This window comes from Oncorhynchus mykiss, chromosome 2 (assembly GCF_013265735.2).
Source record: "Oncorhynchus mykiss isolate Arlee chromosome 2, USDA_OmykA_1.1, whole genome shotgun sequence".
NCBI classification, from domain to species: domain Eukaryota; kingdom Metazoa; phylum Chordata; class Actinopteri; order Salmoniformes; family Salmonidae; genus Oncorhynchus; species Oncorhynchus mykiss.
In genome coordinates, this window is record NC_048566.1 from 34,781,560 (window position 1) to 34,793,752 (window position 12,193).

The 12,193-nt window shown below is 41.5% G+C and overlaps 1 protein-coding gene across 1 annotated transcript in view; it reads right to left on the bottom strand.

Annotated features, from left to right (window-relative positions):
- dgkb (diacylglycerol kinase, beta) overlaps positions 1-12,193 on the bottom strand; it is a 53,010-nt gene that overhangs the window by 19,395 nt on the left and 21,422 nt on the right. The window contains exons 18-20 of the mRNA XM_021560333.2: positions 11,197-11,286; positions 10,735-10,895; positions 5,746-5,810 (exon numbers count right to left, since the gene is read on the bottom strand). Coding sequence (XP_021416008.1) covers positions 5,746-5,810; positions 10,735-10,895; positions 11,197-11,286 — 316 coding nt within the window. The remainder of the gene's footprint in view (positions 1-5,745; positions 5,811-10,734; positions 10,896-11,196; positions 11,287-12,193) is intronic.

Below are 12,193 nucleotides of genomic sequence, written 5' to 3' on the forward strand. Positions count from 1 at the left end.
GGCCCCATCGGATTCCCATCCTTTATGTGCTGATAGACTGGCGCTCAGCACCCTGATCTGAAACACAGCTGGAACAGGAGAGGCTCCAGTGAGATGGCCATTGAGGATCAATGGAGAATCAACTGAAAATGATGATCATCTGAACACATTGATACTTTTAATGTGGGTCAAGAGATTTGACTTTGCAATAAAAGTGAATATAAAAGGGGTTTCATTAACCAGAGTGTGTCCAAAATATCATAACTTATAGTCTATTGCAAATGTAAGTTCATTTTGAAGATCAGATGAACAAAGAAAGGTACTTTTTCCACCACTGAGTGCACGAGAGACAATATGTAGCTACAACTGCAATGTCAAAAGACAACACTGTCTCAGGTTTCACCAACCAGTGAAGCAAGCAGCTCCCTGAGCAGACTTAGCCCAGTATTATGCCCCTGTTCTCTCCTCATCAGTCAACTCATCTACTTTATAAACCACTGTCTCGTCACTGTATTAAAAAGTGTCAAAGGCAAACAGGCTTCAGTGTAGCATGGCTAGGCTCTCCCCAGGCCACAGCACCTTGCAATACTCTTCAATGATCTTTCTACTGTCCACTGTTAGCATGAGGCACAGAGCCATTGATTTTTCCCTCTGACACTTAATCTAAGCCCCCATGATCTATGACCTTATTTTCACACTAATTTATTTTTGATCAGAGGTGATAAATATCACGTTGACATAACCAACTCTTTGTGCATTGCATCAATGCACTGTTTTGTTTAACATGACACTGCCCCGAGTGCTACAACTCTGACTGGCAGCTTGAAAAATGGCCTGTGTCGTGTTGTCTCCCCTTTCTTAAAGAGACATGCCAAATAAAACAGTACAATGAATGGGTTTGTTTGAACTCCAAGCAAAGGATCCCTGGGTGTATTTATAATATCAGTATCCTCCCAGCAAACCAAAAGTGTTTCTGTCAAATGTCCCAGAACATTTGTTATGTTGCAAATGTTCTCATAACACAAAAACTGTCCAGTCTTGCTAATTATTAGACAATGTTTGCATAAAACATTCGCCTGATGTTGCAAGATCGTTCCCAGGACACATTTAGTCTGTTCTTTAAAAGGTTCCCAGAATGTTTCATTAGATTGTGGGAACATTGTGGGGATATGACAAGGTTCCCAAAACACTAAAACTGCCCAGTGCTGACATTCAGATAATGCTTGTATCAGGGTGCACAAAACCTTCCTTTGATGTTGCAAGAACATTGACAGAACAGCGTTTCTAAGTTTTTAAAGGTTCCCAGAACATTTAATTAGGTTATGTGAACAGTGTGGGTACAAGATATGCTCTGTTGTGATGACATTCCATGTTTAAGTTAGGTTGCTCTCGACATTCCCTTAATGTTTTAAGAATGTTGACAGAACACCTGGTCCAACATTTTTAAAGGTTCCCAGAACATTTAATTAAGTTATGGGAGTTGTCTGGATGTTGCAAGAATATTCTCATATTGTGGGCCTCCCAGGTGGCGCAGTGGTTAAGGGCACTGTACTGCAGCGCCAGCTGTGCCATCACAGACTCTGGGTTCGCGCCCAGGCTCTGTCGTAACCGGGTGGCGCAGTGGTTAAGGGCACTGTACTGCAGCGCCAGCTGTGCCATCACAGACTCTGGGTTCGCGCCCAGCCGCGTAACTGGCCGCGACCGGGAGGTCCATGGGGTTTTGGCCTAGTTGGTCGGTAGGGATGTCCTTGTCTCATCGTGCACCACTGTGGCGGGCCGGGCACAGGCACAGTGTTTCCTCCGACACATTGGCTTCCGGGTTGGATGCGCGCTGTGTTGTATCGGAGGACGCATGACTTTCAACAGGAGTTGTAGTGATGAGACAAGATAATAGCTTCTACAACAAACAATTGGACACCACGAAATTGGGGAGAAAAATGGGTAAAAAAGAAAGAATATATAAGGAGGGGCCTTTTTTGTGTTTTTTGTCCAATATTGAAGAATATATTGTTGCACAGAACCATTGGTATGTTCCACATTTCCAAATGAGTCTGTTTTTATTACTTTTATTTGTTTTAGGTTTAGCATTCCACAATATATATTTTAATGTTTTTGGGATGTTATCATCATAATGTTAATAAAACCCTAACTAGAACTTAATGGGAATCTTAGCTAATGTTCTGGGAATGTTCCTGGTTTCCTGGGATAGCTCGAATCATTTTATTTGAGTTTATAAAAAATGTTCCTTGTCATTGGAACTTTTCTGTTACAAAGCTCAGCTCATACTATAAGGAGGGGCCTTTTTTGTGTTTTTTGTCCAATAATCCTAGATTCATCACAATAAATATACTGAATGGCTTGTAAGAGATATGGTCCTATCAATTGTTATAATATAGGGACTACAATAATCAGACACATAAAATCTAAAAACTATCTATCTAATGTATATTATTTGCTATCTGTTATCTCTCACCCTAGACGTGAACATACTGCTGGTGGGAAGGTGTGAGAAGGGAACTGTGTAGCCAGCTGGTGGCTCTGCAGGGGCTATGGGGGCTCGACAGAGGATGGGGGACACAACAGGGACTAGGAGACTTTTGGAGGAGTGGTGGGGAGTCAATATGTGGCTGGGGTCTTGGACAGTAAGAGCTGCTGCTACAATATGAGAAATCAGAGGGCATTGAGACTACTATAGGGCTTTCATCTACAATATTAGAAAAAAGGTATCTAAAAGGGTTCTTCAGCTGGTTTTAGGTAGAACCCTTTTTGGTTCCATGTATCACCCTCTCTGGAAACGGTTCCACATGGAAGCCCAAAGGGTGATATCTGGAACCCAAAAGGGTGATATCTGGAATCCAAAAGGGTTCTACACCTTTTGTTTCTAAGCCTGTATATAAGTGTCATATTAAATATTACATACCAACCAGTTAGAATTATAGTCTATGGGATTTACTGAACAAGACTGGTGGCTCACTTCTGAGGTCCAGACAAGTGTGAAACTATGTTTATATATGATACGGCTGTATGTGTGTGTATCCATTCATTAGTGAGTGTGTGCGTTTGTTCATTTTTGCGTGTACAGTATATGTATGCGTATGTGTGTGACTGTGTGTACATTCACGCTGGGTTGGGGACAGGGCCACAGGTGAGGTCTCTCTAAATTACACTCACAAGTGGCCATTAATTATAGATGACATCCTGGTCAGACAAACGATTTCATCCTCAAATGAGGTCCGAGGGCGGCCCCTGCCCGGGTCCACAGGGGCCCTGTGGGGAAGCGGTTTGGGAGTGTGTGTGGCAGTGTGTGAGTGGATCCAGTGGGCCCTGCGCGCTTTGATGAACACACTCATTATGCTAAAGAGCGCTCCATGCCTGGGCTTCCCTGTGCCTCCAGGAAAGGTTAACGCCAGAGTGGTTCAACAGAACAGCCACAGGCTACATGAGGGAGAGTGGTAATATAACCAGTGCTTAAGACAGTAGTAGTAATAGTAAGACTGCCATACATCAAATACAATACCTCAGGCTTAGAACACAGACCTGTGTTGGTGGCCATTGAACTGTTGCTAACAGGTTATTGAAATTGGCTGAAAGTGTAACTGTTTTTTGAGGGTACAAAGGCAAAAACGATGAGAAAATCTCTACCTGGCTATAAATCACGTATTTTCTGTCTTTCCATCTCCCCCCCCTCCCTCCCTTACATTCTCTCTCTCTTTCTGAGGCAGAGATTAGTGTGTAATTACATGGGAGATCAGTAACAAAGAGAGAGAAAAAGGAGCAGTATATTTTAACTAGGCAGAGGGAGGTAGTGTGTGGCGTCGTCACGGGTCGACTGATTGTCTTACTTTTAATCCTCGACCTCATTATCACCTCTTGGTCAGGCTGCAGTCAGTAAATGAATCTATCTGCCGACGTGTCAAATCTTCACACATTCTTCCTCATAACCGCCCAGAGGTGCCAAAACAGAGAGGGAGTCACCCCCGGCCCGGCCCCAGTATTCATTACATTCATCAACCAAATCCCCTCGTTTCATAATTTAAAACACAATATGCCATTATTTTGTTGCTAATTAAACCTGATCAAATATGTATGTCTTCTTTAAGGTCAACCCGATGACAAATGGAATTGATATCCTCTGAAGAAAGAGAGAAAGTCTGCGAGAAAGAGAGAAAGAAAGTAGTGCAGTCTCTGTTGTGATTTCGATGGGGGAGGAAGGGAGGAATGGAGTGGGGGGATTCATTGTAATTTAGTAGTCTCTCATGCCAGGCCTGATGGCTGCTGAAAGACAGTAATACAGTAACTGAGAGCTGGTGAATTTATCTGATTTGGAAGAGTCAGACATGTATATGCAGTTCAACTGTGACACGTGGGAATGTGTGTCAGGCTGTGTTTTTGAGTTGGGGCTGCTGTGAACTTTGAATGTGTCTTGGTGTTGGCTTTACACAGACAGTGTTCTCTGCCTTACACCCGCTATTGAACACTGTTCATACACTCGGAAGGAAATGGCTCCATGATAAGTTGCATTCTACTTGCAATGGACATGAGCCCCTTGGACAAATCCAACAAAATATATGCTACCTTGAAAAACTATAACCATGCATTATTCAATTGGCAAGGATAGTGTGTAATAGAGAGATCCTAAACCCATTCCCTCCTGTAAATTATTCATTGAATTCAAATAACAGATGGTATAATTTTCTTAAAATATCTCAATCATTTTTCACATGGGCTTAAAATGGTATAAAACAATATATTTGATGTCTTTGTATACATGTTTTGTGTACTGTGTATTAATATATATAGCCATATAGTGTTATTGATTGATATTAACAGTTTGGGAATTGAGATTTAACCCAATGATTTAAAATGATGCAGTGTGGCTAAACCTGTACCTTCAATGTATGGCTACACTAGCATTGGAATATGCCTAAAATACACACATTTGAGTACTCGCCCATATATAATTTTGCACTGCAGCAACCCTTGCAGATCACGTAGCCAAAACAAACCTTTGGATAATAGTTTGCTAAATGTTGAACTAAAGTCAGAGTAAATATGATAAATTAATACAAATGGGATTATTAGGAGACTGTGTGTCATCTCTCCGACAGATACACGATGTCAAACTACCCAAGCAAATTCAATTACCCACGCCATTACTCCCTACTGCTAGTGGAGACGTATTGGTCGTGTTAAATATTGATGGGAACATAGACGCCACATTTGTTCATCTCCAACGATATTTAAGATAATCACAGATGCTAAAATTTGAGGCATGTCCATTTACTGCATCAAGTGACTACTGGAAAAGAAAGAAGAAGAAAGAGTCTATATTGCAATAGGAGGGTTCCAGCCATGTTTTTAAAGGACCAAGGTTCAGTATTGTATAGAGCTTTCTGACTTGGTGAGTATTTCTGTTCACAGGTGTCACACTAACAGAGGTCTTGAATGCCACTTTTTTTCCCATATTGCTAAACGAAGGATCCACTTCAGAACTATCCCTAGTGTGTTTGAACTGTATACTTTGACAGAACCTACTGTATACATTGACCAATCAAACAATCTAAAAGTCCCCCTGTAGCAATGCAAAATCCACCTGACTCCTAAAAAAATTCAGTAAGACATGGGCTAAAGTATGAGGAAAGAGAGAGAGGAAATACCAGAGTTAACCATATACCAGTAAGAAGTGGCAGCTTCACAGGTGCTGACAGTCAACAGGGGGGGAGGAGTTAACATGCAGTGTTGGTTAAAACCCAGCAACACACATACCTGCTGTTAAAGCGTTCAGGGTGTCTCTCCCTCATCATGTGGAACCGATGTGCAATGGAAGCATCCTAAATATGGGAGAGAAAATAACATGGATTCAGCAATGACTTTGATTTGTATACTAATGTATGCAGTGGAAAAGGCCTATTAAACAATGACTGTATAAATAAGGGGTACATTACTAGTCAAAGGTTTGGACACACCTACTCATTACATTTTTTTGTAATTTATTTGTAAAAAAAAATGTTTTGGTTGCTACATGATTCCATATGTGTTACTTCATAGTTTTGATGTCTTCACTACTATTCATCAATGTAGAAAATAGTAAAACTAACTAAAAACCCTGGAATGAGTAGGTGTGTCCAAACTTTTGACTGGTACTGTATATTAGGGGTATAAAACTGTATACATATTTTCATTTTGTAATAAGCTACAAGACTAAAAGAGTTTACATTTACATGTGGGATATTGTTATTTAAATTAATTCATTTATGAGATACAAAGATGTCGCAAAATACAGGCAAGATGTTGGTACTAAAATCAATACGATGGCTTTTTAACACCAATTAAAGTCAACTTCTTCCCCTCTGGTGATAAGCATCTCAGCCAACTTTCTATTGCACCCAAAAAATGACACATATGCCCGATGCATATTGATATGCCTAAACAGAACCAGGGTGTTTTTGAATTCCTGGCCAACTGGAAGGCGGGTGGTGGTTGAGGTTTGAGCCAGGGATGAGGGTATTGACAGAGAGCTTGACGAACAGCACGCCGTCTTTCCACACAGGCTAATTAATTAAACACACATTGCTAGTAATCACAGCTCCCAACGTACAGGATGCTGCCGGCTCCCCTGGCAACCAACTTGTTCTCCCTCTCTCGCTCTCTCTCTCTGACCCGGGGCTAGAAGTGCACCACATTGGTAGACTCACTGGTAGTGTTGGGTGTGTGTGTGTGTGTGTGTGTTTGCATGCATGCAGGCATGTGTGATGATAATGACAGACTGAGATTGGCAACTACTCTGTTAATCAAGAGAATCTAAGGAAAGAAAATCTGTGCCTGTTTGCTGAAAATTCGGTGTATTCTATGAAATGCTACCAAAAAAGTAGACTACCCTTGGGCCATTTGAAGATGAAACCTCACTAGAATTGACCATGGTCTTTGTGAGTCACGATGATTGCCAAGTAAAAACAACAACTGACGAATAGTCTTCAACCACAAAAAGGGGTGGAAAACTTCAGGAAACTTTTAGGGTTTGTTCCTATCCCCCCCACTTGAGCAATCTGTTTTGACCCGCTCCATGTTGAGTGGCTCTATTGAAACGCCAGCCACAGGGAGGACCCCCTGCTATCTCTCAGTACAACATGTAGGAGAAACCCAAAAAAATCAATGCCGTTTTCTTGATGTCTTTTCAAGACGCTGTTAAATAAAGACCAAAGAATTTCCAAGATCCCCGCAGACTCTATTTATCTTCAACATGAGCCAGAAGAGGTGAGATGATGGATATATCTGAAAGATTGGAACTTGATTTTCTTACAAACAGGACAATAACTGAAAACAAGAGAGTGAAAGGAAGGAGGAGTTGTTTCCCTTTTGGTTTGAAATCTGTGAAAATATACTGCAGCTCAGAAACCAGTGAGCAACCACTTCAAGTAACCTCCAAATTGAAGAAGGTACACTATAACCTCGTATACAATACGTCAAATCAAAGCTAATTTCATTGGTCGCGTACACATACTTTGCAGATGTTATCGCGGGTGTAGCGAAACGCTTATGTTCCTAGCTCCAACAGTGCAGTAATACCTAGAAATACTAAACAATACACGCTAATCCAAAAAATTCAAATAAAGGAATTAAGAAATATATAAATATTAGAAAGAGCAACGTCAGAGTTCGGTGTGCATAGACATTATGGACAGTATATGATTGGAAAATGTGTTTACAGTAGTAGTTATATAGGATGAACCTTGACTAGAATACAGTATATACATAAGAAGTGGGTAAAACAGTATGTAAACATTATTAAAGTGACCAGTGTTCAATGACTATGTACATATTGCAGCAGTCTTGAGTACCGGGTGTTAGCCGGCTAGTAACAGTGACTAAAGTTCAGGGCAGGGTAGTGGGCGGAGGCCAGCTAGTAGTGACTATTGAAAAGTCTGATGGCCTGGAGATAGTAGCTGTTTCTCTGTCCCAGCTTTGATACACTTGTACTGTCTCCGGCCTTCTAGATGGTAGCGGGGTGAACAGGCCGTGGCTCGGGTGACCAAGGTCATTGATGATCTTCTTGGCCTTCCTGTGACAGCAGGTGCTGTAGATGACCTGGAGGGCAGGCAGCGTGCCCCCGGTGTGGTGTGGGGCTGACCACAGCACCCGCTGGAAAGCCCTGCAGTCCCGGACGGTGCAGTTGCCATACCAGGCGGTGATACAGCCCGACAGAATGCTCTCAATGGTGCATCTGTAGAAGTTCCTGTCCTTCCTGTAGAAGTTCCCGTCAGTCTTTAACTGTAACTAGATGGACTGCTACTGCAACTACATTCCACTAAAGCTACTTTGTTCCTCAGGGCCAATTTAATGTAGCGCAAGTTCATATGTACAATAAGAGGACATTAACAGTAGATTATCTGAGCTGATGGTACAAACATCTTCAACCTCAATCCCCAAACAGCAGTAGGACAATGAAGTCTCACTCTCACACTCCCTCTCACTCATCTTGGGGACGCCTTCAAATAATTACCATTGTAAAACTCTGGCACCCAAATTAATACAGGACGTGTGTAATGTAATGTGCCCTCATAGCTCAAAGTTTAGTCCAATTATGAGTGGTGCTCAGGCAGCTGATGACTCTCCTTCACGGGGAGAGTAATGACTTTGACATGCGAGCCTGGGTCATTAGACTGCATCATCTTAGGACCTCCTCTGTGATTAGGTCTGTTCCTTCAGCACACTAAGCCCTGATTGAGATCATTACACTTCACGTCACTTTAACGTCCTCATAAAGGGATGGCGACATTAATTCCATTCAACTGGATGGAATGGCTGGATTGGAAGGATAGGAACAGGAGGTGTGCTACAATAGTTGACGATGTGGTCGGATGATGGTCTATTGGGAAGACTTTATGACTTGGCGTTTGGTGTAAATCTTGTAAAAAGGGAAGAGGAAGTTGTAGGTGATCCTGGTACTTTGTGAAGTTTGACAGGGATGGTGGGTTTAAAATATGTTTTGAAATATACTCTCCCCATCCAACACGGTTACCCGTTCATTCCCCAACCCCTGGGCTTGTGCAAGTTCAAACAGACGCCTTTCGGTTTGTGCAAAGCCCCAGCCACCTTCAACGCCTGATGCAATGGCAGGTTGATGCTTATTGTCATGAATCTGAAATTAGCGATTTCCGCTGGATGGGCCAGCTGCAAAGTAAAAATTGGCTATATTGTAAAAATTCAGGAAAACAAAAATTTGATTTTTGGTCTTAATTTAAGGTTAGATTTAAAATCAGATTTTATGACTTGGTGGCTGTGCCAGCTAGGAACCATTCTGTAGAGCTGCCTCCAGTGCAATAACAACAATGAATGCCAACCTGTGTTGCAATGCTTAGAATTTTTAAGACGAAAAAAAGATGTGTACTCTGCACATGAAATGTTTGAAATCCAATAATAAGATGCTTATGATTACACTTTTCTGTGGCTCGACATAGTGAACCCTTTTGGTTACTACTGATCCGAGGTTGACTCGACAGAAATGTCATTACAGAAACAATCTTTCTTCATCTGCATAATCTCTGAGGTAATTATTAGCTTGACTTGTTTTGTAATCTTTATTGTATTCAGTGTTTCTTTCCAACGGAAAGCAAGATTTGATGTGAAATGTGACCAAATATATCACACTCAATTCCATCGAGAGCTCCGAATCTTCCTAATCCTGGGAAAACAACTTCATTTGTCAACACGTTCGTTAGATACTAATCCCACTGTTAGAAGGCCATGAAAATAGTGTTATAACAATGAAGTCTATTGGTTGCAATGGCTTAAAGTAATACTTCTGCTAAGGCTGCTACCCTTCTTTGGTTGAAGGTTATTGCAATATCTGTACATACATTCAGAATACATGTTTTGCCTCAAGCCACGACGAATATTGAGGAATTGATGAGAGAAATGATCTTTATTTATTCCAATGCTTACAACCCCGTCTGTTAAGTGGACCTACCTTCATCAACACGGGACAAAGCCAAGGTATTTACTTGACTAACATTTCTAAGGACATGCATCCCTCATTTCCACGTCATGTTCGAATGTCACAACACCAAGATGCCGCCGTCTCCCAACCTGCAAATGTCAATTACCGTATTTCCCCTGACATTTATCAGTAATGACCCACACGAGCTGGGTGTAATCAGTGTCATTATGTTGAAGATGGACAGAGATGGGCCCGACTCTTCTGTTGATGAGTTTAAAGGTGTGTAACACCACGCAGATGCACAACATACAACATATTCTTCAAACAGAGGTGGTTGAACCTTTAACACATCTCAATAAAGGCGTATTAACTAGCATTTGATCAAAATGAGTAAGATTACTCAGAAGAACATATGATTGTGTTGCTTCTTTAAATTCGGTATACAGTATCCCAATTTATCCAATTGAGGCCTTTATATAGATTATTCGATTGAAATGGATGATCCACGATAAGCATGAAGCTGTCAGTCGTGTTGTTTTAGGTGAGAGCCTTAGATCAAACATGGCCCTCTCCTATTGACTAGTCCAGTTTGTTGACCCACCGTTCTTGCTGAAAGGGATAGATCATTTTAGATATTTAGATATGCGTTTACTTATCTTGAAAGCAGTCTATGGACAAGGAGTGACTGCAATCCACACTTTTGTTTTGTTAAAATAGCCACTGCCAAGATTTGCTAATATTAGGAAACAAATATTTCAAATCGCTGAACTAGGCCTTTAATGTGACATATGCTCTGTATATTAGTGTAAGTAACTCACCACCCCAATAGAGAAATAGTTGTTGACGATGCTGTAAGGCACAGGGTCTCCCCTCTCTTCTTTGTCCGTGGGTGTGACGTTAATCTTCCAGCGGTCCAACATCACCTCAGAGCTGTTCTCTATGCCCCTCAAGATGTTCAGAATGCTCTCTCCCTCATAACCTAATACACAAACAACATAGGATAGCTTATGTTGTAGATAATACCCCAGAACATAAGCTAAAACCTGTTACAGTATAGGCCATAAGTATTTTATTATAACATTATTCTCTGTAACTATTTATGCCTACTGATTTATTCCTACATGAAAACATAGGTAACATTTACAGTCAAAGGAGAAAATGAATATAATGTTCAAATCTAAATTCAATCTCATGAATCATGTAATTGGACAAAAAAAATGAGGCCACACATTTGTGAAAAAATTGCACACTTTGTGTCAGTAAATTGCTATTAAACATACCTCCTCCCCATCGCAGACATCTTGCCAGGTCATTTCCTGTTCCAAGGGGAAGTACACACACAGGGGGGTTCCTGTCCAGATTGGCCTTATCTACACAAGAGGTACAACAAAAACATACTGTATTATTATTACTATGCCAATGAGCAGACGCTTTTATCCAGAGCAACTTACAGTCAAACAGGGCTCCCGAATGGCGCAGCGGTCTAAGGCACTCCATCTCAGTGCTAGAGTCGTCACTACAGACCCTGGTTCGATTCAAGGTTGAATCACAACCGTCCGTGATTGGGAGTCCCATGTAACCTTACTTGACCAGGCAAGTCAGTTAAGAACAAATTCTTATTTACAATGACGGCCTACACCGGCCAAACCCGGGACAACATCGGGCCAATCCCCCCTATGGGACTCCCAACCACGGCCGGTTGTGATACAGCCTGGATTCGAACCAGGGTGTCTGTAGTGACGCCTCAAGCACAGAGATGCAGTGCCTAAGACCGCTGCGCCCCATAGGGTGGCGCGCAATTGGCCCAGCGACAGAGGACCTCACCCCCACATTCGGACCACAACAAAACTGAACACGGTTCCACTTTAATATACTGTATACATTTTTATTTAACTTTGATTTGCCCAGGTCTCTGAGTAAAAAAAAAATACAAATCCCATTCAGTGTAGCATGGTTATCTGACCATCACTCAAATCTAAACTCTGACATCTGTGCAACAACAAACGGCGACGTGAATGTCCAGTCTCACAGGCTATTTCAGGAGTAGCATTCATTCTGTCCATGTTATTACTTCTCTTTGTTTTGATTGAGAAAAAAAATGGAGGCAATTTTTAAAAGGCAGAACCAGGAATAAGTCTTCAAGGAAAAATGGTCTTGAGGCCGTTTCTCAAATGACGACTAATATGGCGATTTTGAACTCACATAATCATCCTGTTTTTACCTCCCTCGAACACGCCGGCTTGGACGTAATGAAAATGTTTATATACAAATCATAAA